The sequence below is a fragment of the Anomaloglossus baeobatrachus genome, chromosome 2 (genome assembly GCF_048569485.1).
Source record: "Anomaloglossus baeobatrachus isolate aAnoBae1 chromosome 2, aAnoBae1.hap1, whole genome shotgun sequence".
Lineage (NCBI taxonomy): Eukaryota > Metazoa > Chordata > Amphibia > Anura > Aromobatidae > Anomaloglossus > Anomaloglossus baeobatrachus.
Genome location: NC_134354.1, coordinates 260,816,818 through 260,844,293, shown reverse-complemented (window position 1 = coordinate 260,844,293; position 27,476 = coordinate 260,816,818). Strand labels below are relative to the sequence as shown.

The following is a 27,476-nucleotide window of genomic DNA, read 5'->3' as shown; positions in this document are numbered from 1 at the left end:
TTATAAAGCGAAAAATACGGTAATAACATGTTTCCAAAAAATGTGAGGAGTGTACTCACTTTTGTGATATACTTATATATAGTACACTATATATTACACATACCCACACAAAATCAGCACAACCCAAGGAAGGACAACTGTTCTGACAAAGCAGTTCCTCGAATTACTTTCTTTAACACTTTCAGGAAAGAAGGGAATTTTGTTTACTTACCGTAAATTCCTTTTCTTCTAGCTCCTATTGGGAGACCCAGACAATTGGGTGTATAGCTTCTGCCTCCGGAGGCCACACAAAGTATTACACTTTAAAAAGTGTAACCCCTCCCCTCTGCCTATACACCCTCCCGTGCATCACGGGCTCCTCAGTTTTGGTGCAAAAGCAGGAAGGAGGAAACTTATAAATTGGTCTAAGGTAAATTCAATCCGAAGGATGTTGGGAGAACTGAAAACCATGAACCAAAAGAACAATTCAACATGAACAACATGTGTACACAAAAGAACAAACAGCCCGAAGGGAACAGGGGCGGGTGCTGGGTCTCCCAATAGGAGCTAGAAGAAAAGGAATTTACGGTAAGTAAACAAAATTCCCTTCTTCTTTGTCGCTCCATTGGGAGACCCAGACAATTGGGACGTCCAAAAGCAGTCCCTGGGTGGGTAAAAGAATACCTCGATAAAAAGAGCCGAAAACGACCCCCTCTTACAGGTGGGCAACCGCCGCCTGAAGGACTCGCCTACCTAGACTGGCGTCTGCCGAAGCATAGGTATGCACCTGATAGTGTTTCGTGAAAGTGTGCAGACTAGACCAGGTAGCTGCCTGACACACCTGCTGAGCCGTAGCCCGGTGCCGCAATGCCCAGGACGCACCCACGGCTCTGGTAGAATGGGCTTTCAGCCCCAAAGGAAGCGGAAGCCCAGAAGAACGGTAGGCTTCAAGAATCGGTTCCTTGATCCACCGAGCCAAGGTTGACTTGGAAGCCTGTGAACCCTTACGCTGGCCAGCGACAAGGACAAAGAGCGCATCTGAACGGCGCAGGGGCGCCGTGCGAGACACGTAGAGCCGGAGAGCTCTCACCAGATCTAACGAGTGCAAATCCTTTTCACACTGGTGAACTGGATGAGGGCAAAATGAAGGTAAGGAGATATCCTGATTGAGATGAAAAGGGGATACCACCTTAGGGAGAAATTCCGGAACCGGACGCAGAACCACCTTATCCTGGTGAAAAACCAGGAAGGGGGCTTTGCATGACAGCGCTGCCAGCTCCGACACTCTACGGAGCGATGTAACTGCCACTAGAAATGCCACCTTCTGCGAAAGACGTGATAAAGAGACATCCCGCAGCGGCTCGAAAGGTGTTTTCTGAAGAGCCGTTAGCACCCTGTTAAGATCCCAGGGTTCCAGCGGACGCTTGTAAGGTGGGACTATGTGGCAAACTCCCTGCTGGAACGTGCGGACCTGCGGAAGCCTGGCTAGACGCTTTTGAAAAAATACGGATAGCGCCGATACTTGACCCTTGAGAGAGCCGAGAGACAAACCCTTGTCCATTCCGGATTGAAGGAAGGAAAGAAAAGTGGGTAAGGCAAAGGGCCAGGGAGAAAAACCCTTATCATAGCACCAGGATAAGAAGATCCTCCAAGACCTGTGATAGATCTTGGCGGACGTTTGTTTCCTGGCCTGTCTCATAGTGGCAATGACATCTTGAGATAACCCTGAGGACGCTAGGAGCCAGGACTCAATGGCCACACAGTCAGGTTGAGGGCCACAGAATTCAGATGGAAAAACGGCCCTTGAGACAGCAAGTCTGGGCGGTCTGGGAGCGCCCACGGTTGACCCACCGTGAGATGCCACAGATCCGGGTACCACGACCGCCTCGGCCAATCTGGGGCGACGAGAATGGCGCGACGACAGTCGGACCTGATCTTGCGCAGCACTCTGGGCAGCATCGCCAGAGGAGGAAATACATAGGGCAGTCGAAACTGCGACCAATCCTGAACTAATGCGTCCGCCGCCAGAGCTCTGTGATCTTGAGACCGGGCCATGAATGCCGGGACTTTGTTGTTGTGCCGTGACGCCATGAGATCGACGTCCGGCGTTCCCCAGCGGCGACAGATCTCTCGAAACACGTCTGGGTGAAGAGACCATTCCCCCGCGTCCATGCCCTGTCGGCTGAGAAAATCTGCTTCCCAGTTTTCTACGCCCGGGATGTGAACTGCGGAGATGGTGGAAGCTGTGGCTTCCACCCACTGCAGAATTCGTCGGACTTCCTGGAAGGCTTGACGACTGCGAGTGCCGCCTTGGTGGTTGATGTATGCGACGGCAGTGGCGTTGTCCGACTGGATCCGGATCTGCCTGCCCTCCAGCCACCGATGAAAGGCCAATAGGGCTAGATACACTGCCCTTATCTCCAGAATATTGATCTGAAGGGATGACTATCGGAGTCCAGGTTCCCTGAGCCCTGTGGTGGAGAAAAACCGCCCCCCACCCTGACAGGCTCGCGTCCGTCGTGACCACAGCCCATGTGGGGGGTAGGAAGGATTTTCCCTGCGATAGAGAGTTGGGAAGGAGCCACCACTGAAGTGACGTCTTGGTTGCAAGGGAAAGAGAGACGTTCCTGTCGAGTGAAGTCGACCTCCTGTCCCATTTGCGGAGAATGTCCCACTGGAGTGGCCGCAGATGGAATTGCGCGAAGGGCACTGCCTCCATCGCTGCCACCATCTTCCCCAGGAAGTGCATGAGGCGCCTCAAGGGGTGTGACTGACCCCGAAGAAGAGATTGCACCCCTGCCTGCAGCGAAAGCTGCTTGTCCAGCGGTAGCATGACTACTGCTGACTGAGTATGAAACTCCATCCCAAGGTACGTCAGTGATTGGGTCGGTGTCAACTTGGATTTTGGAAAGTTGATGATCCATCCGAACTGCTGGAGAGTCGCCAGAGCGACGGAAAGGCTGTTCTGACACGCCATCTGAGAGGGTGCCCTGACCAGAAGATCGTCTAAGTAGGGAATCACCGAGTGGCCCTGAGAGTGTAAGACCGCCACAACAGATGCCATGACCTTGGTGAACACCCGTGGGGCTGTCGCCAGGCCGAAAGGCAATGCCACGAACTGAAGGTGTTCGTCCCCGATGGCGAAACGCAAAAAGTGTTGATGTTCGGGTGCGATCGGCACATGGAGATAAGCATCCTTGATGTCGATCGATGCTAGGAAGTCTCCTTGTGACATTGAAGCAATGACAGAGCGGAGAGATTCCATCCGAAACCGTCTGGTGCTCACATGTCTGTTGAGCAGTTTGAGGTCCAGAACGGGACGGAACGAGCCGTCCTTCTTTGGCACCACAAACAAGTTGGAGTAAAAGCCGCGACCATGTTCCTGGAGGGGAACAGGGATCACAACTCCTTCTGTCTTCAGAGCGTTCACCGCCTGAAAAAGTGCATCGGCTCGCTCGGGGGGCGGAGATGTTCTGAAGAAACGAGTCGGGGGACGAGAGCTGAACTCTATCCTGTAACCGTGAGACAGAATGTCTCTCACCCATCGGTCTTGAACATGTGGCCACCAGGCGTCGCAAAAGCGGGAGAGCCTGCCACCGACCGAGGATGCGGTTCGGGGATGCCGAGAGTCATGAGGAGGCCGCCTTGGAAGCAGTGCCTCCTGCGGCCTTTTGGGGGCGTGACTTGGACCGCCACGCATAGGAGTTCCTCTGGCCTTTCTCCGGCCTGCTGGACGAAGAGGATTGGGGCTTGGCGGAGGGACAAAAGGACCGAAACCTCGATTGTATTTTCCGTTGCTGAGGTCTCTTTGGTTTGGACTGGGGTAAGGAGGAGTCCTTTCCCTTGGATTCCTTAATAATCTCATCCAATCGTTCACCAAACAAGCGGTCGCCAGCAAACGGCAAACCGGTTAAGAACCTCTTTTAAGCCGAGTCTGCCTTCCATTCGCGCAGCCACATGGCCCTACGGACTGCCACAGAGTTAGCGGATGCCACCGCTGTACGGCTAGCAGAGTCTAAAACTGCGTTCATGGCGTAGGAAGAAAAAGCTGACGCCTGAGAAGTCAAAGACGCAACCTGCGGAGCAGAATTACGTGCGACTGCATTAATCTCAGCCAGACAAGCTGAGATAGCTTGTAGTGCCCACACGGCTGCAAAGGCCGGGGCAAAAGACGCGCCCGTGGCTTCATAGATGGATTTTACCAGGAGCTCTGCCTGCCTGTCAGTGGCATCCTTTAGCGATGATCCATCTGCAACCGATACCACAGATCTAGCCGCCAATCTAGAGACTGGGGGATCCACCTTGGGACATTGAGCCCAACCCTTAACCACGTCAGAGGGGAAGGGGTAACGTGTGTCAGTAAGGCGCTTAGTAAAGCGCTTGTCCGGAACCGCTCTGGGCTTCTGGACAGCATCTCTGAAGTTAGAGTGATCGAAAAACGCACTCCGTGTACGTTTAGGGAACCGAAACTGGTGTTTCTCCTGCTGAGAAGTCGACTCCTCTACCGGTGGCGGCGGGGGAGAGATATCTAACACCTGGTTGATGGACGAGATAAGGTCATTTACTATGGCGTCCCCTTCAGGTGTATCAAGATTGAGAGCAACGTCAGTGTCAGAGCCCTGAGCTGCGACGTCTGCGACGTCCGCCTCGTCCTCCAGAGAGTCCTCACGCTGGGAACCCGAGCAGCGTGAAGAAGTCGGGGAAGATTCCCAGCGGGCCTGCTTAGCCGGTCTGGGACTGTCGTCCGGGCCGGAGTCCTCCACGTGAGACCTAGGGCCCCCCCTGGGGGCGCGCTGCGGCGCGGACAGAGGGGCCTGGATGCGACGATCCAACAGGGGCCGGGGCCTGTGTAAGGACCGGTCTGGACTGCAAAGCTTCAAGCAGCTTGGCAGACCATTTGTCCATAGACTGAGCCATGGATTGTGAGAGTGACTCAGAGTTTTTCAGCAAAAACTGCAAACTCTGTCCCTGCCGCCTGGACAGGGGGAGCAAGGGGTTCTACCTGAGCCGAGGGGCCCACTAGTGACCGAGGCTCGGGTTGAGGAAGCAAAACAGGGGTTGAGCATTGCTCACAGTGAGGGTAGGTGGAACCCGCAGGTAACTTAGCCGCACAAGAGGTACAGGTTGCAAAATAACCCTGTGCCTTGGCACCCTTGCTCCTTGTGGACGACATGCTGTTGTCTCCTAGGAGAGTGATCACTGAGGGTATATGGGAAGGGTATACAGCCCGACCGAACAGAAAAATATATAAATATATATAGTATCTATTCCAGCACCCTAAGGTCTCCCAGCGTTGCAGAGCTCTTTCCAGGAAATCCTCCACAGGTAGAATGCCAAAGAAATGGCTGCCGGAGCTCTCAGGGGAGGAGTGGAGCCGTGGGCGGCGTTAGAAAAAGTGCGGGAATCTGGAGTCCCCACAGTGATCAGTGAGGGGGGAGGAAACATACAGGATGCTCCGGCCTACAAAGCCGACGTCAGGCCGGCCGCCCTTACCCCTGATAGACAGGCCCGGGGGCGGGAGTTTTGCTACTAGGCCGCAATTGAAGCCGGGGACTAAATTTAAGACCGCGGCCGACAAACAGGCGCGGTCGGCGCGGAAGTCCGCCGGCCGTCACAAATAAGCAGCTGCTGCAGCGTCCGGGATGAAGGTGCTCCATGCACATCCCCCATGGGGATACAGAGTACCTTAGTGATGCAGGGCCCGGTCCCTGAGGATAAATAAACTCCTGTCCGACAGATTCCCACAGGGGCTGGGGAGGGAGCACGGTCCCAGTGAATGGATGACCGCTCAGGATCCCACTTCTCCCAGAGCCGCTAAGGGATGGTGAAGGAGACGGCATGAGGCTCCGGCCTTTGTACCCGCAATGGGTACCTCAACCTTAACAACACCGCCGACTTAGTGGGGTGAGAAGGGAACATGCCGGGGGCCCCGTGGGGGCCCACTTTTCTTTTAACCGATATAACTAATCTGAGAATTCATGAGTGGATGTGTGCCTCCTTCCACACAAAGCATAAAACTGAGGAGCCCGTGATGCACTGGAGGGTGTATAGGCAGAGGGGAGGGGTTACACTTTTTAAAGTGTAATACTTTGTGTGGCCTCCGGAGGCAGAAGCTATACACCCAATTGTCTGGGTCTCCCAATGGAGCGACAAAGAAAAGGGCTCTTCAGAAAATTATTAATAGATGGACAAAAAACATCATCTGGTTACCTTTGTGGGTGAACTTGACAGTCCGCTGAAATGAAACGCTGTGGTCTTTTTGGTTGTAGGATGAAACAAACATTTCTGAAGAAGCTGTGGAATCTGGTTGAAAAAGAAACAGAAAAGCCTTCATAAACAGGTTTCATATTGTTAGAAACAAACATGTAAAGGCTGTGTGTACGCATTGGCGTTATCGTATTTTTTTCTGCGTTTTTTTTGTGCACGTCACTAAACCTGATGAAAGTCCTGATGCCAGCAAAGCCCATGAGAATCCTGAATGTCGTGCACACGTTGCTTATTTCTGACTTGCAGATATGGTGCAGAAAATTATTGCCTATGTGCTGCGTTTTAACTGGTTAACAGTTAGACGCACATGACTACTGATTAAATCAGCTATCATATGTGCAGGGAGAGATGTGGGCTCAGCATGCAAGCCCGCATCAAAGGCACAACATATGATGTAAATATACCTCATATGCTGTAAAGGGGTTAAATACCATTTATAGTGTGTGTGTGTGTGTGTGTGTGTGTGTGTGTGTGTGTGTGTGTGTGTGTGTGTGTGTGTGTGTGTGTGTGTGTGTGTGTGTGTGTGTGTGTGTGTGTGTGTGTGTGTGTGTGGTAGTTGGGTTTGGTTTGATGTTGGCTGTGTAGTGTAACCTGGCATCAAGCCCTGGTGTTAATAATGGAGAGGCATTTATCATACGCCTCCATTTCTAACTCAGTACAGAGACGCAGTGCCAGAATTAGGACATCTAATGTGATGCGCCACTTCTGGGGAGGCTGTGAAAGGCCTATGGACCCTCTCAGCATGATAGTATCGTCTCTCAACTGTCTTATTTACCTTAGCTGGTTATCAAAAACAGCCCATGTCTGTTTTTTTCATTTATAAAATAAGCTCCACATGATGTAATTTTATTATTTGTTGGGGGGTTGTGCAATTACATGTCTGTATCTATCTCTATTGCATTCATCGCTGTCCAAAACTGCTAGAAAACGCATGGAAGCACAGCAAAAAACGTGTGTTTTGCCTCTGCATTTTTACTGCCAAGATGTGCAGAAATATCTACATCCAAATACCCTAAGGCTTTGTGCACATGCTGAGTTTTCAGTGCCCTTTTTTTACATGAGTTTTCTATGCATTCTGGGGTGGAAAAACACTGCAAAAGGTGCTAAACAATTTGGCATGCTACAGATTTATTTTTATGTGCAAAACTTTCAGGATTCTCTCTTTGCTGGCACAAGGATTTCCAGGCAGTTTTGGGACAAAACTGTGCTAGAAAAAAAAAAAAAGAATTTTGTTTACTTACCGTAAATTCTTTTTCTTATAGTTCCGACATGGGAGACCCAGACCATGGGTGTATAGCTTCTGCCTCCGGAGGACACACAAAGTACTACACTAAAAAGTGTAGCTCCTCCCTCCTAGCATATACACCCCCTGGATAACCAAATATAGCCAGTTTAGTGCAAAAGCTGAAGGAGGACATCCACCCACAAGTAGAGATAGAGCAAAACCCGGAACAACCGGAACCTCTGTCTACAACAACAGCCGGTGAAAAACACACGGAACAAGAAAACTGCCAACAGGCAACAGGGAGGGTGATGGGTCTCCCATGTCGGAACTATAAGAAAAAGAATTTACGGTAAGTAAACAAAATTCTCTTTTTCTTCATCGTTCCTTATGGGAGACCCAGACCATGGGACGTTCCAAAGCAGTCCATGGGTGGGAATAAACAGAAAACTGAGAAGTAGGCGAAACCTAACTTCACAAATGGGCGACAGCCGCCTGAAGGATGCGCCTGCCCAAGCTCGCATCTGCCGAAGCATGAGCATGCACTTGGTAGTGCTTCGAAAAGGTATGCAGACTGGACCAAGTGGCAGCCTGACAGACCTGCTGAGCCGTAGCCTGGTGCCTAAAAGCCCAAGAGGCACCGACAGCTCTGGTCGAGTGTGCCTTGATCCCCGGCGGAGAGGCACTTGAGCACACTGGTAGGCATCGGAAATGGCCGACCTAATCCAGCGAGCTAGGGTCGGCTTAGAAGCCGAGAGGCCCTTACGCTGACCAGTGGTCAGCACAAAGTGAGAGGTGCACCGCCTAAGAGCAGCGGTGCGAGACACATAGATCCGGAGCGCCCGCACCAGATCCAGAGTATGCAACGCTTTTTCAAAGCGATGAACAGGAGCCGGACAAAAAGGAAGGCAGGGAAATATCCTGGTTAAGGTGGAAAGGAGATACCACCTTAGGAAGAAAGTTCGGAGATGGACGAAGAACCACCTTGTCTTGGTGAAAAACCAAAAAAGGTGACTCCGAGGAGAGCGCAGCCAGAGACTCTCCTGAGGGAAGTTATGGCCACTAGAAAGATCACTTTCTGTGAAAGACGAGACAAAGAAACCTCCCTAAGGGGCTCAAAAGGGGGTTTCTGCAAGGCCGTGAGGACCAGATTAAGGTCCCAGGGATCCAGAGGCCGCTGGTAAGGCGGAATGATGTGAGATGCGCCCTGCATGAAGGTGCGCACCTGAGCCAGCCGGGCGATACGCCGCTGGAACAACACTGACAGAGCCGAGACCTGTCCCTTGAGGGAATTGAGGGATAGTCCTAGCTGCAGACCAGACTGCAGGAAGGACAGAAGGGTCGGCAGGGTAAAAGGCCAAGGGGCGTGGCCGGAAGAACGACACCAGGACAGGAAAATTCTCCAAGTCCTGTGGTAAATTTTGGCCGAGGAAGACTTCCGAGCCTGAGTCATAGTGGAGATGACTTCGGGAGGAATGCCGGAAGCCGTCAGGATCCAGGACTCAAGAGCCACGCCGTCAATCTGAGAGCTAAAGAATTCTGGCGGAAAAACGGACCTTGTGAGAGAAGGACTGGACGGTCCAGGAGATGCCACGGCACCTCTACGGACAGACTGAGCAGGTCTGGGTACCAAGCTCGCCTGGGCCAGTCTGGAGCAATGAGTATGACCCGACGGCCCTCCATTCTGATCTTGCGCAGGACTCTGGGCAAGAGAACTAGAGGGGGAAACACGTAAGACAGACGGAACTGGGACCAATCCTGAACCAGCGCGTCCGCTGCAAAGGCCTGAGGATCGTGGGAGCGAGCCACGTAAATCGGGACCTTGTTGTTGTGCCAGGATGCCATTAGATCCACTTCCGGAGTTGCCCACTTGCGGCAGATCGACCGGAACACTGCCGGATGCAGAGCCCACTCACCGTTGTCCACGGTTTGACGGCTGAGATAATCTGCCTCCCAGTTTTCTACGCCTGGGATGTGGACTGCGGATATGGTGGACTTGGAGTCCTCCGTCCACTGAAGGATGCGTTGAACCTCCAACATTGCCAGGCGGCTGCGAGTCCCGCCCTGGTGATTGATGTAGGCAACTGCTGTCGCGTTGTCTGACTGGACTCGAATGTGCTTGCCCGACAACAGGTGGTGAAAGGCTACGAGAGCTAAGAGCACAGCTCTGATATCCAGCACATTGATCGAGAGGGCTGATTCGGACGGAGTCAAAGAGCCCTGTGCTCGGTGGTGGAGAAATACTGCTCCCCAGCCGGATAGACTGGCATCCGTGGTGAGGATCACCCAGGACGGGGCCAGGAAGGAGCGTCCCTGAGACAGAGAGAGGGGCCGAAGCCACCACTGAAGAGAGCTCCTGGTCTGTGGCGACAGAGCCACCAACTTGTGCAAGGAAGAAGTCCGCTTGTCCCAACAGCGGAGAATGTCCAGCTGCAGAGGACGCAGATGGAACTGGGCAAAGGGAACCGCTTCCATTGACGCCACCATCTGACCCAGCACCTGCATGAGTTGCCTGATGGAATGACGGCGGGGCCTCAACAGAGAGCGCACCGCCAGATGGAGGGACTGCTGTTTGACTAAGGGCAGCTTGACAAGTGCCGGCAGAGTCTCGAATTGCATCCCTAGGTACGTGAGTTCTTGGGTCGGGGTCAAAGTGGACTTGGGCAGATTGACAAGCCACCCGAATTGAACAAGAGTGGCGAGAGTGAGCGAGACACTCCGCTGACAGTCTGCGCTGGATGAAGCCTTGACAAGAAGGTCGTCCAGATAAGGAATAACTGCCAACCCCTGGAGGTGCAGAACCGCAACCACTGCTGCCATGACCTTGGTAAATACTCGAGGGGCCGTGGCTAACCCGAAGGGGAGAGCCACGAATTGGAAATGATCCTCTCCGATTGCAAAACGTAGCCAACGCTGGTGTGAAACTGCAATTGGCACATGCAGATAGGCATCTCTGATGTCGATGGATGCCAGGAAATCTCCTTGGGTCATTGAGGCAATGACTGATCGCAGAGACTCCATGCGAAAGTGCCGCACCTGAACATGCTTGTTGAGAAGCTTGAGATCCAGGATGGGCCGGAAGGAACCGTCCTTTTTGGGGACTAGGAAGAGATTTGAGTAAAAACCTCTGAACCGTTCCCTGGCGGGAACCGGTACAATCACTCCGCTGGCCTGCAAGGATGCCACAGCCTGAGAGAAGGCGGCGGCCTTGGAGCAGGGGGGAGTTGACAGAAAAAATCTGTTTGGTGGGCTGGAGGAGAACTCTATCCTGTAGCCGTGGGAGATGATATCCCGCACCCACTGATCGGAGACGTGTTGAAACCACACGTCGCCAAAGTGGGAGAGCCTGCCACCGACCAAGGACGTTGCTGGCTCGGTCAGATAGTCAAGATGAGGCTGCCTTGGTGGCAGCAGCTCCTGCGGACTTTTGTGGACGCGGCTTCTTGCGCCAGGTGGGCTTCTGGTCCTTGGCTGAGTTAGTGGACGAGGCCGAGGGCTTAGAGGACGACCAGTTAGAGGAACGAAAGGAACGAAACCTCGACTGGTTCCTGCCCTGGACAGGTTTCCTGGTTTTAGTCTGTGGCAAGGAAGTACTCTTCCCGCCAGTAGCCTCCTTAATTATTTCATCCAGTTGTTCACCGAACAAGCAGCAAATGGGAGCCCAGCAAGGTACTTCTTTGAGGAAGCATCTGCCCTCCACTGTCGAAGCCACAAGATCCTGCGGATAGCGAGGGAATTAGCGGAGGCCACCGCAGTGCGGTGAGAGGCCTCCAGCATGGCAGACATGGCGTAGGCTGAAAAGGCTGAAGCCTGGGAAGTTAAGGCAACCAATTCAGGCATAGAGTCTCTCGTGAGGGAATGCATCTCCTCTAGGGAAGCAGAGATGGCTTTGAGAGCCCACACTGCTGCAAAGGATGGGGAGAACGAGGCCCCTGCCGCCTCATAGACAGACTTGGCCAGGAGGTCAACCTGGCGGTCAGTGGGATCCTTAAGTGAGGTGCCATCAGCCACAGATACAACTGTCCGGGCTGAGAGTCTAGACACCGGAGGGTCTACCTTTGGTGAGTGAGCCCACTCCTTGACCACCTCTGGTGGAAAAGAATAACGGTCGTCAGAACCACGCTTTGGGAAGCGTTTGTCAGGACAGGCTCTGGGCTTGGACACAGTGGCTTGAAAACTGGAGTGGTTAAAGAACACACACTCCTTGTTCTCTTAGGCAAGGTAAACTGGTGCTTTTCTGCCAGAGAGGGTTGCTCCTCTGATGCTGGCGGATTGAGGTCCAGTACAGAATTAATGGACGCAATCAAGTCACTCACATCTGCGTCACCCTCAGTGAGATCAATGGGGCACATGGAGGTAACGTCCGAGCCCCCAGTAAAGATATCCTCCTCGTCCTGCGGGTCGAGTGAATCGGAGCCGCGGGACGAGGAAGGAGAGGGGTCCCTGCGTCTCCTCTTAGGAGGACGGGGTCTGGGAGCAGATGAGGAATCCTCTGTGAGCTCTGCAGAGCGAGCCGAAGCAGCAGAGGCGCCCTGAAAAGGGGGCTGATGCAAGGTTAGCAGAGTTCGGGACAGCTGTCCCATGGAGTCGGCGAAGGACTGGGAGATAGATTTAGAAAACACTTCTACCCAAGCCGGGGGTTCAGCCACCGGGGCCGGAGCAGCCGGAGGGACCACTGGGGAGACTCCAGGCTGAGGCACCACCATGTTAGAGCAGGCATCACAATGAGGATATGTGCTCGGTTCAGGCAGTACGAGCTTACATGCAGTGCATATTGAGTACAGCCTTGCAGCCTTGCTCCTAGTGTGAGACATGCTGCTGAGGTGGAGGCTCTGCAGTAAAGAATACACTCCTTCAGAATGACCCCCAGAGAGTGTATAAGAAGTCCACAACTAGAGGTTGTGGCTTACCAGACCGTTTTGTGTGCCCTCCGGATTCCACAGCTCGGACCCCCAGACAGATTGCAGAGATGCAGCAGCCAGCGCCGATCAGTGTGAGAACGCTGATAAAATGGCGCCGGAGTGAGGAGGGGGGGCGGGGCCTAGTCCAAGAGCGGGAACCGGAGGGCCAAGGGGATACACAAGGGAGGGAAACATCTCCTCAGAGAGGAGTGTCCTCCCCTGAGCTGAACGGCCGGTGGGCGGCGCCGCACTGTCCCTCTGCATGACTGACATGCAGGGGCAGCGAAAACGAAACTAGGCCGCAGCCGAAGCCGGGGCCTAAATTTTACAATGCGGCCGGCGCTCAGGCACCCTCGGCGCGGTTCTCTGGTGAAAACCGGAGAACCGTCCGGAAATGTCACAAATGGTACAAAACACACTCTCCCCAACATTAAAGTACAAGGGACCCCCCTGACAATAACGTCTCAATACGTAGCTTGTGAGACGCAGGGCCAGGTCCCTGAGGGATGAGTGCTCCGTCCGGCAGGGTCCTGAAAGGGCTGCGGATGGAGACCGGTCTCCTGCAAAGCAGTGAGAACCGTGCTGGCTCCCACTTCAAGCCGGAGCCCGAGGGATGGTGAAGGAGCGCGGCATGTAAGGCTCCAGCCTTGAAATCAACCTTAACACCACCGCCGACACAGGGGGTGAGAAGGGACATGCCGGGAGTCCAGCTTGGACCCGCTTTTCTTCCAACTCTTTAAAATGAAAATCAGATGAGAATGCATGAATGTGGATGTGTGCCTCCTGAACACAAAGCATTGAACTGGCTATATTTGGTTATCCAGGGGGTGTATATGCTAGGAGGGAGGAGCTACACTTTTTAGTGCAGTACTTTGTGTGTCCTCCGGAGGCAGAAGCTATACACCCATGGTCTGGGTCTCCCATAAGGAACGATGAAGAAAAAAAAAAAGTATCAAACAACGTGATAAAACATACTGTGTGCACATAGCCTAAAAGTATTGCTCTAAAATAAGTCAGCAGTAGCACTTTTAGCAAAAACCACAAGTACAGTTACAATTCCTCCCTTTTAAAGTGTACATGTAATTTATTAAGTTAGGCATATTCTATGACTCAGACGTATCCTGCAGAATGTGCAGGGCATGAGTACAAAAACCTACATGATCATAAAAAACTGCTCTGAAGCTAAATGCTCAGCAATCAGAAGCACTGCATAAGCGAGTACACAGGGCAGAGAATCAGTGTTAATAGACTCTCTGAGCCTGTATAGAACTCTGCACAATCGGTGATCGCTCTGCATTCAGAGTTGGCCGTCATTACAGCTCACACAGCTAGGAAAGCAGGAGAGCTGATATAAGGTTTGTTATGTGAAACAGCTAAACGCCACTGTGCTACCCCTCCCTCACATATCTTAAAAGATTTTCGCCATCTGTGCTGTATAATCATGCAGAAGGTTAGACCAGGAGATTGGGGCTGTCATACATGTACGAGTACACAGAGAAACTTGCACTAAGGTATGGTTGTGAGATGTGATCTTCTTTCCTTTAACTGTTGCTGCCGGCTTATGATTGGTCAACATCATACAGGGAGAAGTAGTACACACCCCCAGTGAAAACTATCTGATAACACCCACTTAGACATAAAAAAGAACCTCAAAACCTTGTTAGGTTCCAAATAATTTGATTGCCAATATCTCCATAATAGAGAGAGGAGTATTAAAAAACAAAACAACAAATCCCTCAAAGTATTTTATTCCACTCTGCAGCCACTATTACATTGTGCCAAGTTAAAGCTTAAACAATTTGGTGAAAGGGTCTCTTTAATAGCAGTATATTTATTTTCCTTTCTTTTGTATAGACCGGTGGAGGTCTCCAGATCAGTAGTCACATCGATCTGTAGGATTTGTATGTAAAAGATGTAAAATACATCAGCATATTATAAGGCCATGTGCCAACGGGAGCTCGCAACTGCGGATTTTGCCGCGGAAAACCTGTGGATTTATCTGGATTTTCTAGATAAATCTGCAGGTTTCAGCAAGTACAGACTCTCCCCATGTTATCCTATGGGACATGGGGAGTGTCTGTGTCCATGCTGTGGTATGTGCGGCTGCGGTATGTGTGGATGTCCCGCAGCCACACATAACTGCATGTCAATTATTCCTGCAGAATTACCTGCGGAAATCCCGGCCCTCCACAATGGAGATAGAGGCCGGGAGGTAAGTCGCACGAATGTACGCAGGTTTACCGCAGATATTTTGCTGGAATCCCGCAGCAATGGATAGCTGCAGATTCCGGGGAGCTGCTGCGGGAAACCTGCGGATGTACCTGCGGATATATCCACAGGTGCGAGCTCCCGTGGGCACATAGTTTAACAGTCTAAACTCCAGTGGTGACAGAGTATATTTGTAATGTAAATGTTCTTTTATTAGTCACCATTGTATACTTTATGTTGTATTATACCGACAGATACTGACCAGCCTAGGGCCAAAAGAACGCCCTTTTTGTCTTAGTTGGGGTAATGTAACCCTATAGAGACATTTAGCACATATCAACTTTCCCAGCATATGCTAAAGATACACGAGAACGTAGCCTTGCATTTATAGCAAACCTCAGACCAGAAAACATCTTACCATTGTTGGCTAACTCTTGATCCTTCTGTTTTTTAGACTTGATTTCTTTTAGCGTTTTAATACCATAGTTCAGGTCAACATCTGCAAAAAGAACGAAGGAAAATTTCAAGAAAATGAACAACAGTAGTGTCAGTTTTTATGCATTATACTTTCAGAGACAGTATCTCTATTGCTGCATTTAGAAAACTTCCTGATACTTGGTGACCCTCATAATTTACCTTTTTTATATTGGTTTTGTGCAAAAATCTAAGCCAGATTAAAGCTGCTCATACCTAATCGAAAGCTGTCAGCCTGCAGATCATGAAGATTGTTATTATGTCTTCCCTAAATATGCATATAAGCCGCACATTACTGTATCAAAAAAGTGGTGTCAAAGCCACATACCAGGAAATAAATATAAATATATTATATATATATAGGCAAGTGACCTAATTTATCGACCTGGAACAGAAAAGAAGGGAATTTTGTTTACTTACCGTAAATTCCTTTTCTTCTAGCTCCTATTGGGAGACCCAGACAATTGGGTGTATAGCTTCTGCCTCCGGAGGCCACACAAAGTATTACACTTTAAAAAGTGTAACCCCTCCCCTCTGCCTATACACCCTCCCGTGCATCACGGGCTCCTCAGTTTTGGTGCAAAAGCAGGAAGGAGGAAACTTATAAATTGGTCTAAGGTAAATTCAATCCGAAGGATGTTGGGAGAACTGAAAACCATGAACCAAAAGAACAATTCAACATGAACAACATGTGTACACAAAAGAACAACAGCCCGAAGGGAACAGGGGCGGGTGCTGGGTCTCCCAATAGGAGCTAGAAGAAAAGGAATTTACGGTAAACAAAATTCCCTTCTTCTTTGTCGCTCCATTGGGAGACCCAGACAATTGGGACGTCCAAAAGCAGTCCCTGGGTGGGTAAAAGAATACCTCGATAAAAAGAGCCGAAAAAACGGCCCCCTCTTACAGGTGGGCAACCGCCGCCTGAAGGACTCGCCTACCTAGGCTGGCATCTGCCGAAGCATAGGCATGCACCTGATAGTGTTTCGTGAAAGTGTGCAGACTCGACCAGGTAGCCGCCTGACACACCTGCTGAGCCGTAGCCTGGTGCCGCAATGCCCAGGATGCACCCACGGCTCTGGTAGAATGGGCTTTCAGCCCTGAAGGAATCGGAAGCCCAGAAGAACGGTAGGCTTCAAGAATCGGTTCCTTGATCCACCGAGCCAAGGTTGACTTGGAAGCCTGCGACCCCTTACGCTGGCCAGCGACAAGGACAAAGAGCGCATCAGAACGGCGCAGGGGCGCCGTGCGAGAAATGTAGAGCCGGAGTGCTCTCACTAGATCTAACAAGTGCAAATCCTTTTCACATTGGTGAACTGGATGAGGGCAAAAAGAAGGTAAGGAGATATCCTGATTGAGATGAAAAGGGGATACCACCTTAGGGAGAAATTCCGGGACCGGACGCAGAACCACCTTATCCTGGTGAAAAACCAGGAAGGGGGCTTTGCATGACAGCGCTGCCAACTCCGACACTCTACGGAGCGATGTGACTGCCACTAGAAAAACCACCTTCTGCGAAAGACGTGATAGGGAGACATCCCGCAGCGGCTCGAAAGGTGGTTTCTGAAGAGCCTTTAGCACTCTGTTAAGATCCTATGGTTCCAGCGGCCTCTTGTAAGGTGGGACTATGTGGCAAACTCCCTGCAGGAACGTGCGGACCTGCGGAAGCCTGGCTAGACGCTTTTGAAAAAACACGGAAAGCGCCGATACTTGTCCCTTGAGAGAGCCGAGAGACAAACCCTTGTCCATTCCGGATTGAAGGAAAGAAAGAAAAGTGGGCAAGGCAAACGGCCAGGGGGTAAAACCCATATCAGAGCACCAGGATAAGAAGATCCTCCAAGTCCTGTGATAGATCTTGGCGGACGTTGGTTTCCTGGCCTGTCTCATAGTGGCAATGACATCTTGAGATAACCCTGAGGACGCTAGGAGCCAGGACTCAATGGCCACACAGTCAGGTTGAGGGCCGCAGAATTCAGATGGAAAAATGGCCCTTGAGACAGCAAGTCTGGTCGGTCTGGGAGTGCCCACGGTTGACCCACCGTGAGGTGCCACAGATCCGGGTACCACGACCTCCTCGGCCAGTCTGGAGCGACGAGGATGGCGTGGCGGCAGTCGGACCTGATCTTGCGTAACACTCTGGGCAGCAGTGCCAGAGGAGGAAATACATAAGGCAGTCGAAACTGCGACCAATCCTGAACTAATGCGTCCGCCGCCAGAGCTCTGTGATCTTGAGACCGTGCCATGAATGCCGGGACTTTGTTGTTGTGCCGAGACGCCATGAGGTCGACGTCCGGCGTTCCCCAGCGGCAACAGATCTCTTGAAACACGTCCGGGTGAAGAGACCATTCCCCTGCGTCCATGCCCTGGCGACTGAGAAAGTCTGCTTCCCAGTTTTCTACGCCCGGGATGTGAACTGCGGAGATGGTGGAGGCTGTGGCCTCCGCCCACAGCAGAATCCGCCGAACTTCTTGGAAGGCTTGATGACTGCGTGTGCCGCCCTGGTGGTTGATGTACGCGACCGCCGTGGCGTTGTCCGACTGTATGCGGATCTACCTGCCCTCCAGCCACCGATGGAACGCCTTTAGGGCTAGATACACTGCCCTTATCTCCAGAACATTGATCTGAAGGGAGGACTCTGTCGGAGTCCAGGTGCCCTGAGCCCTGTGGTGGAGAAAAACCGCTCCCCACCCCGACAGGCTCGCGTCCGTCGTGACCACAGCCCAGGATGGGGGCAGGAAGGATTTTCCCCTCGACAAAGAAGTGGGAAGAAGCCACCACTGAAGAGAGGTTTTTGGTTGCCAGTGAAAGAGATACGTTCCTGTCTAGGGACGTCGACCTCCTGTCCCATTTGCGGAGAATGTCCCATTGAAGTGGACGCAGATGAAACTGCGCAAAGGGAACTGCCTCCATTGCTGCCACCATCTTCCCTAGGAAGTGCATGAGGCGCCGCAAGGGGTGTGACTGGGCCCGTAGAAGAGAGTGCACCCCTGTCTGCAGCGAACGCTGTTTGTCCAGCGGAAGCTTGACTATCGCTGAGAGAGTATGAAACTCCATCCCGAGGTAAGTCAGTGATTGGGTTGGAGTCAATTTTGACTTTGGGAAATTGATGATCCACCCGAACCTCTGGAGAGTCTCCAGAGCAATGGTCAGGCTGTGTTGGCATGCCACCCGGGAGGGAGCCTTGACTAGATCGTCTAAGTAAGGGATCACCGAGTGGCCCTGAGAGTGTAGGACCGCCACCACGGATGCCATGACCTTGGTGAAGACCCGTGGGGCTGTCGCCAGGCCGAAAGGCAGTGCCACAAACTGAAGGTGTTCGTCCCCTATGGCGAAACGCAGGAAGCGTTGATGCTCCGGTGCAATCGGCACATGGAGATAAGCATCCCTGATGTCGATTGATGCTAGGAAGTCTCCTTGGGACATCGAAGCGATGACAGAGCGGAGAGATTCCATCCGAAACCGTCTGGTTCTCACGTGTCTGTTGAGCAGTTTGAGGTCCAGAACGGGACGGAATGATCCGTCCTTTTTTGGCACCACGATCAAGTTGGAGTAAAAACCGCGACCACGTTCTTGAAGGGGAACGGGGATCACAACTCCTTCTGTCTTCAGAGTGTTCACCGCCTGAAAAAGTGCATCGGCTCGCTCGGGGGGCGGGGATGTTCTTAAGAAACGAGTCGGAGGACGAGAGCTGAGCTCTATCCTGTAACCGTGAGACAGAATGTCTCTCACCCATCGGTCTTGGGCATGTGGCCACCAGGCGTCGCAAAAGCGGGAGAGCCTGCCACCGACCGAGGATGCGGTTTGGGGAGGCCGAAAGTCATGAGGAGGCCGCCTTGGAGACTGTGCCTCCGGCGGTCTTTGGAGGACGTGACTTAGACCGCCATGCATCAGAGTTCCTCTGGCCCTTCTGTGGCCTGTTGGACGTGGATGATTGGGACCTGGCTGAGGGCCGAAAGGACCGAAACCTCGATTGAATTTTTCGTTGCTGAGGTCTGTTTGGTTTGGACTGGGGTAAGGACGAGTCCTTTCCCTTGGATTGCTTAATAATTTCATCCAATCGCTCGCCAAACAAACGGTCGCCAGAAAATGGCAAACCGGTTAAGAACTTCTTGGAAGCAGAGTCTGCCTTCCATTCGCGTAGCCACATGGCCCTGCGGACTGCCACCGAATTGGCGGACGCTACCGCTGTACGGCTCGCAGAGTCCAGGACGGCATTCATGGCGTAGGATGAAAATACCGACGCCTGAGAAGTCAAAGACGCAACTTGCGGAGCAGAGGTACGTGTGACCGCATTAATCTCAGACAGACAAGCTGAGATAGCTTGGAGTGCCCACACTGCTGCAAAGGCTGGGGCAAAAGACGCGCCTGTGGCTTCATAGATGGATTTCATCAGGAGTTCTATCTGCCTGTCAGTGGCATCCTTGAGCGATGAACCATCTGCCACTGATACTACGGATCTAGCCGCCAGCCTAGAGACTGGAGGATCCACCTTGGGACATTGAGCCCAACCCTTAACTACGTCAGCGGGGAAGGGGTAACGTGTGTCATTAAGACGCTTAGAAAAGCGCTTGTCCGGAAATGCTCTGTGCTTCTGGACAGCATCTCTGAAGTTAAGAGTGATCGAAAAACGCACTCCGTGTACGTTTGGGAAACCTGAACTGGTGTTTCTCCTGCTGAGAAGCCGACTCCTCTACAGGTGGAGGCGGGGGAGATAGATCTAACACCTGGTTGATGGACGCTATAAGGTCATTTACTATGGCGTCCCCTTCCGGTGTATCAAGATTGAGAGCAACGTCAGGGTCAGAGCCCTGAGCTGCGACCTCCGCTTCATCCTCCAGAGAGTCCTCAAGTTGAGACCCCGAACAGCGTGATGAAGTCGGGGAAGGTTCCCAGCGAGCCCGCTTAGCCGGTCTGGGACTGCGGTCCGTGTCGGAGTCCTCCCCGTGAGACCTAGGTGTCACCCCAGGAGCACGCTGCTGCGCAGACCGAGAGGGGCCTGGGGCGATGAACTCACAGTGCCCGAGGCCTGTGTAAGGACCGATCTGGACTGCAAGGCTTCTAGTATTTTAGCAGACCATCTGTCCATAGACTGAGCCATGGATTGTGAAAGCGACTCAGAGTTTCTCAGCCAAAACTGCAAACTCTGTCCCTGCCACCTGGACAGTGGAAGCCGGCGGTTCTACCTGAGCCGAGGGTCCCACCAGTGCCCGAGGCTCCGGCTGAGCGAGTGCAACAGGGGCCGAGCATTGCTCACAGTGAGGGTAGGTGGAACCTGCAGGTAACATAGCCGCACAAGAGGTACAGGTTGCAAAATAACCCTGTGTCTTGGCACCCTTGCTCTTTGCGGACGACATGCTGCTGTCTCCTCGGAGAGTGATCACTGAGGGTATATAGCCAAAAGCAAAAAACAATGCGGCCGAACAGAGAAAATGTATAATATATATATATATATACATACACACACACACACACACACACACACACTTCGGCACCCCAGGGGGACCAGCACCGGGTAACCGGTGTGGCTTACCGACCGCCCAAAGCGGTTGTGTGTCCACCAGATTCCCTGCCTTGGATCTCCCAGAGCTGCAGAGCTCGTTCTGAAATCCTCCACCGGCAGAAGTGATTGTAAAAATGGCTGCCGGAGTTCTCAGGGGAGGAGGGAGCCGTGGCCGGCGACTAATAAAGTGCGGGAATCTGGTGCCCCACAGTGATCAGTGAGGGGGGAGGAGAACACCTAAGTATGCTCCAGCCCTCACTGCCGACGTCCAGTCGACCGTCCCGCCCTTACCCCTGACTGGCAGGCCCGGGGGCGGGAGTTATGGTACTAGGCCGCATGAAGCCGGGGACTAAATTATAATAATAACGCGACCGGCAAACAGGCGCGGTCGGCCCGGTCGTCACAAAAAAACAGCAGCCGCTGCAGCGTCTGTGACACAGGCGCTCCATGCACCGTCCCCAAGGGGACACAGAGTACCTTTAGATGCAGGGCCTTGTCCCTGATGATACCAAGTCTCCTGTCCGGCAGATTCCCCCAGGGGCTGCGGAGGGAGCCCGGTCCCAGTGAATGGTGACCGGATAGGATTCCACTTCTCCCAGAGCCTCTAAGGGATGGGGAAGGAAAACGGCATGTGGCTCCAGCCTTTGTACCCGCAATGGGTACCTCAACCTTAACAGCACCGCCGACTTAGTGGGGTGAGAAGGGAGCATGCCGGGGGCCCTGTTAGGGGCCCTCTTTTCTTCCATCCGATACAATCAGCAGCTGCTGCTGACTAAAATGGGAGCTTGAGTGAATGTGTGCCTCCTTCAACACAAAGCATAAAACTGAGGAGCCCGTGATGCACGGGAGGGTGTATAGGCAGAGGGGAGGGGTTACACTTTTTAAAGTGTAATACTTTGTGTGGCCTCCGGAGGCAGAAGCTATACACCCAATTGTCTGGGTCTCCCAATGGAGCGACAAAGAAACTGCAATATCAAAAACTATATTTTATCTTATTTTAGATGGGGTTTTCCAGGACTGGCTAGTCTCGATAGGTCACATTACATTGCTGAGTCACGAGACAGTTACAGGTAATTAGATGAAGGCTTTCCATACTTCGTCAGATATATGCTATGGGGTAATTATAAAGGAGATAGTCACTCTGCAGCTGCTGATCAGCTAACAGTAACATGACCTGCAGGGAAAGGCAGGAACGTCGCTGGGAGGGAAGGGAGCATCAAAATGATATTTATTTTAATTGGGGCACTTCTATAAGACAACCATTTAATAATTTACCTTTTTTCATTGATTTTCTGGTAGATAAATGTATCCCTTTTTGATTTCCCGATGACATACTATGCTGGGAAGAATTCTTCATCTCGTCACCTTCTTCTGAAAATTGATCTTTAAAACAAAAAGAAAAGAGTTGAAAATCAGACAAAGCGGACAATGCATTTGTTAGGCCGGGCCCACATTGCGTTTGAATTGCTGAACAAGGAAATTCACATGTGTCTTCAAGGAGCCAATGACCTCAAGGAGGCAAATAGAGGCCTTAATATGAAGTTTTGGACTCTTTTCTAGTGGGATCTGTCTATTCGAAGGCACATTCAGATGTCAGTTATACTCATGAGCTCTATCCCATGGTTTTCACAGATTGAACTTGTACCTAGTAGCCTATAGGGCTAGTCACATGTCTGTGCGTTTAGCCTATAAGGCTAGTCACATGTCTGTGTTCTTGCAAACTGAGTACTCCACACAAAATCATAGTCATATCCAATCTTGAAAAAAAATAAAGAAACAGGACAGCACTTGAACGATATCTGTGTGCTCTATTTCACAGACTGTATATGATATACGAAGATCGAATGAAACTGATGGTAATAACTGACATGGCATCCACAGTCTGATAAAAAACACTGCTAAAAAAACATACAAGAAAAACCGGTAAAGTCTGAATGAGGATTTAGCCGGACATAATAGTATAAACAGATGCAATGTGTACGTATACGCAGAATTGCTGGTCAAACTCACCATCATCATCTTCATCATCATCAGCTGCATTTATGACCACAGGTGGATGTGTGGGACTTGGAACATTCTCTGTAGCCTCCATTTTTTTTACCCCACGTAACTGTGGTGTGGGGGCCACGGAAAGCTTGGCTGGGGTTGGCGATGGCAGAGAGGTGGGCACATCCGGCTCACATGGCTGAGGCATTCCCACCGCTGTGGAAGAATATTTAAATTGCATCTGTCAGCTACATAATTAAAGCAGATGAAAGACTGTTTTGTGAAAATGCAGAAACCAATAGACTTACCTTTACTGGGAGGAAAGAATGTGCCATCCACAAATCTCCCCTTCGTGTGATGAAAAGCACAGTTTGCCTTCTGACAGCCAGAGATCTGGTTTTCCCAGTAGCACGCTATCTCGCTGCGCTTTTTCTGCAAAGATCATATAAATATTAAAGTGAAAGTAATGTTCTCCCTAATAAAACATGTGCAGCACTGGTCACACCTATGGTGCCAGGGTGGGCAATCAGATCAGGGCTAGGAGACTGCTGTATACAGCACTCATGATACATAGCCTAATACTCCGCATGCAGCAGATGGACATGTGCCCATGCTGCGGAAAATGCGCGGAATTTGCCGCGGATTTTTCAACAATCTGCAGCACAGCTACTCCCCAGCCATTCCTATGACATTTGGGAACTGCTGTGCCCACGCTGCGTTTTTTTCCACAGCGGAAATAATGCGGATTTCCCCGCAGAAAAATCAGCAGCATGGGAATTATTCCTGCGGACTTCTCCTCAGGGTCCCATACTTACCTGCCTTGATAGAAGACAACGATGTCACTTTCTCCGTCCGGTGCACAGGAGCGCGGTCGATCCAGGTACAGGAAGGAAGAGGTGGGCGGGGCCTAAACTAGCTCCAGTCATGTGACAGCCGGAGCTAGTGCAGGCCCGCTCACCTTCTCCAGCACAGTGCACCAGATGCTGACAGAGTGACCCGGCCGCCGGAAAGCGAGGTGCTGCATGATGGAGGTAAGTAATATGAATGCCCCGATCACTCAGCACTTGTTCTGCATTGAGGATGCAGTGCCGAAGCCATGGTGCTGTATCCTCAATGCAGAATGCCCGCACCATATCCGCAGGACATTCCGCTGTACATCCACAGCATGGAAACAGACAGACGTTTTGCTGCAGTTTTCTGGGAGCACCTACGGAATCTCCTGCGGATATAACCGCAGGACACTGTCCCCGTGGGCACATAGCCTTATAGGTTATACTGCTCCTGCCTTAGTGCTCAGGAGACCTAGCAAAGTCTTCATTTACTCATACTCCTGTCTGCAGAAAATCCACACTGTATCAGCATGCTCTTTTAGATTATTCAAAAAATGACTGACACTAAATGTTATCAATATGGCAATGATTGTCAAATGGACCCATCTCTTAAGTATTTTTAGCATATTAAAAAGGGGCTGTTCAGAATGTTTTTTTCCTTTGAATGTAAAGAACTAAACAGGCAGGTATTGCTACATGTGCTCACTATGTATACAAGGAGGATAGAAGTCTTTCATTTTGCCAAAATAGCCACATACCTCATAGTCAGAAACAATAGATAGTCATAGGCACTAGTGTGCAGATAAAAGATATTCTTTATTGAACAGACAATAGTGTAGTACAAGGCATGGATAATATAATAAATATAAGGATAGGTTACAAAGACATAGAGGGTGACTGGTTCCCCATATGTGGCTGCATGCAACATCATACCAAAATAGTGAAATGTAGCTCACTGGTATGGTCAGTGCTGGAAAGGGGTTAATAATACATCATGGTGCAAACCTGAAAGGGTAACAGCTGAGCAGATCAGCGTACCAGCTAAAGAAGGTACATAATCAACACAGCCCAAAACCAGGAACCAGTATAGAGCTTACCAGAGTAGCATGGAGGGGCATGCAGGCACACACGGGGATAGTCCCAACAGAACAGTCCCTGAAGAAGTCACCACACGAAACACGTGTTGGGACTATCCCCGTGTGTGCCTGCATGCCCCTTCATGCTACTCTGGTAAGCTCTATACTGGTTCCTGGTTTTGGGCTGTGTTGATTATGTACCTTCTTTAGCTGGTACGCTGATCTGCTCAGCTGTTACCCTTTCAGGTTTGCACCATGATGTATTATTAACCCCTTTCCAGCACTGACCATACCAGTGAGCTACATTTCACTATTTTGTTATGATATTGCATGCAGCCACATATGGGGAACCAGTCACCCTCTATGTCTTTGTAACCTATCCTTATATTTATTATATTATCCATGCCTTGTACTACACTATTGTCTGTTCAATAAAGAATATCTTTTATCTGCACACTAGTGCCTATGACTATCTATTGTTTCTGACTATGAGGTATGTGGCTATTTTGGCAAAATGAAAGACTTCTATCCTCCTTGTATACATTTATGTCCTCAGAAGTTGTTGCCTTTTACTACTGCTAAGATCCAGTTGTACTGTTCTACGTTTTTCATGTGCTCACTATGAGTGGTCACGGACCACTACAGCTGGCGATTCTTCAGCTTAATGCAACAAAGCAGCTTTTGCCCGTTGCTCTGTCGATGGGGTATAACTGCCGATTTTGTGCTGATTGACAACCTGCTCCCCGCAGTTAGGCAGTAGAGAGTCGGCTGTCAATAAGCAAGGGATAAAGAGTAGTGCGTTCTCTGCACACAGCAGAGCGACAGAAGGTGCTGCTCAGTCAGCGTGACACCAGTGGAAGCTGCACAATCGCTGGCAGGACTGGTCTTCACACACTCTGCGTTTGTAGAAATCTTCACCAGATAGGCGGACAGCAACTAACTGCTTTCTCAAGCCCATAGTGTAAAGAAAAGAAAAAAAAAGCCCAGATAGCCCCTTTAACCCCTTCACCCCCGGCCACTAAAACACCCTAATGACCGGGCCATTTTTTGCAATTCTGACCAGTGTCACTGACAGGTTATAACTCTGGAACGCTTCAACGGATCCTGGCGATTCTAAGATTGTTTTTTCGCGACATATTGTACTTCATGTCGGTGGTAAATTTAGGCCGATATTTTTTGCGTTTGTGAAAATTTAGGAAATTTTGCGAAAATTTCGCAATTTTCAAACTTTGAAAATTTATGCCCATAAATTGAGAGATATGTCACACAAAATAGTTACTAAATAACATTTCTAACTTGTCTACTTTCCATCAGCGCAATTTTCTAAACAAATTTTTTTTTCGTTAGGAAGTTAGAACGGGTCAAAGGTCATCAGCAATTTCTCATTTTTCCAACAAAATTTACAAAATTTTTTTTAGGGACCATATCACATTTGAAGTGACTTTGAGAGGCCTAGGTGACAGAAAATACCCAAAAGTGACCCCATTCTAAAAACTGCACCCCTCACACTGCTCAAAACCACATCCAATAAGTTTATTAACCCTTTAGGTGCTTCACAGGAACCAAAGCAATGTGGAAGGAAAAAATGAAAATTTTACTTTCTTCAGCGCTCTATTGGGAGACCCAGACGATTGGGGTATAGCTACTGCCCTCCGGAGGCCACACAAAGCACTACACTAAAAAGTGCAAGGCCCCTCCCCTTCTGGCTATACCCCCCCGTGGTATCACGGGTTCTCCAGTTTTCAAGCTTTGTGCGAAGGAGGTCAGACATCCACGCATAGCTCCACAGATTTTAGTCAGCAGTAGCTGCTGACTAGTTCGGATGGAAGAAAAGAGGGCCCATATAGGGCCCCCAGCATGCTCCCTTCTCACCCGTGGATGGTGTTGTAAGGTTGAGGTACCTATTGCTGGTACAGGGGCTGGAGCCCCACATGCTGTTTTCCTTCCACATCCCCTTGTAGGGCTCTGTGGAAGTGGGATCCTGCCGGCCTCTAAGCTCTGACGCCGGGCTCCATCCACAGACCCATAGCACCTGATGGATACGGAGCAGGAGTACAATCAGGGACATGGCCCTGCATCATACAGGTACTCTGTGTCCCCGGCAGGCACAGACACACTCCGGGCTGGCTGGGTGTTGTAGTGCGCCGGGGACCGTAACGTTGGAGTTAGTGTTCCTACAGTTTACTGGGGGACTTTGTGTTGTGGGAACGCAGCGCCGACCCCCACTGGACCGGGCGGCGCTGCTGTGACTTGTGGTGCGCCGGGGACACGCCGACCGCGCTTTTACGGCGGCGGCGTTTATAAATCCAGTCCCCGGCTTTTGCGGCCTAGCTCCGCTTCGTTCCCACCCCCACCCTGTCAATCAGGGTAGGGGAGAGACGCTGTTTCGCAGCAGCGACGAGGGCTGGAGCCTGATTTACATGCTCCAGCCCTCTCACTAGGCACAGAGGGAAGCAGGCTTCCCGCTCTTAGCCAGGAACGCCCAGGGCCCGCCCCCCCTCCTCTCTCAGGACGCCGGCAGCCATTACATGCAGTCTGGCTGGAGGAAGGACGCAAGGCTCTGGGAGACCTGGACTAGGGGGCTTTTGGCGACCACACACCCGCTCTTAAGCGGGCGGTAAGCGGCATTTCAGCTGGCCCCTCTAGTGCCTCAGTGTGTATTGGTGTACTGTGTCACCAGATATATATATTTATTTATTTATTGCACTGTGAGGTCGCTTCCTGGCTGGATACCCCAGATCGCTCTGAGGAGGCAGCAACATGTCATCCACAAAACGCAAGGCTGCCAAGGCTAGGGCTGTGTACACTGCGTGTGCTGCATGTGGGGCTGCTCTACCAGCAGGTTCCAAAGACCCCCATTGTGTGCAATGCTCAGATCCGGTGCTGCTTCGCCAGCCGGAGTCCGGAGGGGTAGTGACCCAGGCTGAGACGCTTGTAAGTCCTGCCCCGGTGTCAGGGACAGACTTTGCAGTTTTTGCTGATGGAATGTCTGTGACTATGGCAAAGATCCTTGAAACTTTGCGATACATGACTGGG

At 51.2% G+C, this 27,476-nt stretch overlaps 1 protein-coding gene across 1 annotated transcript in view; it reads right to left on the bottom strand.

Moving 5' to 3' along the window:
- The window catches only part of LOC142289656 (zinc finger CCCH domain-containing protein 11A-like), a 182,035-nt gene that overhangs the window by 99,673 nt on the left and 54,886 nt on the right, over positions 1-27,476 (bottom strand). Inside the window, exons 6-10 of the mRNA XM_075333608.1 lie at positions 22,843-22,966; positions 22,559-22,750; positions 21,824-21,931; positions 14,996-15,076; positions 6,190-6,282 (exon numbers count right to left, since the gene is read on the bottom strand). Coding sequence (XP_075189723.1) covers positions 6,190-6,282; positions 14,996-15,076; positions 21,824-21,931; positions 22,559-22,750; positions 22,843-22,966 — 598 coding nt within the window. The remainder of the gene's footprint in view (positions 1-6,189; positions 6,283-14,995; positions 15,077-21,823; positions 21,932-22,558; positions 22,751-22,842; positions 22,967-27,476) is intronic.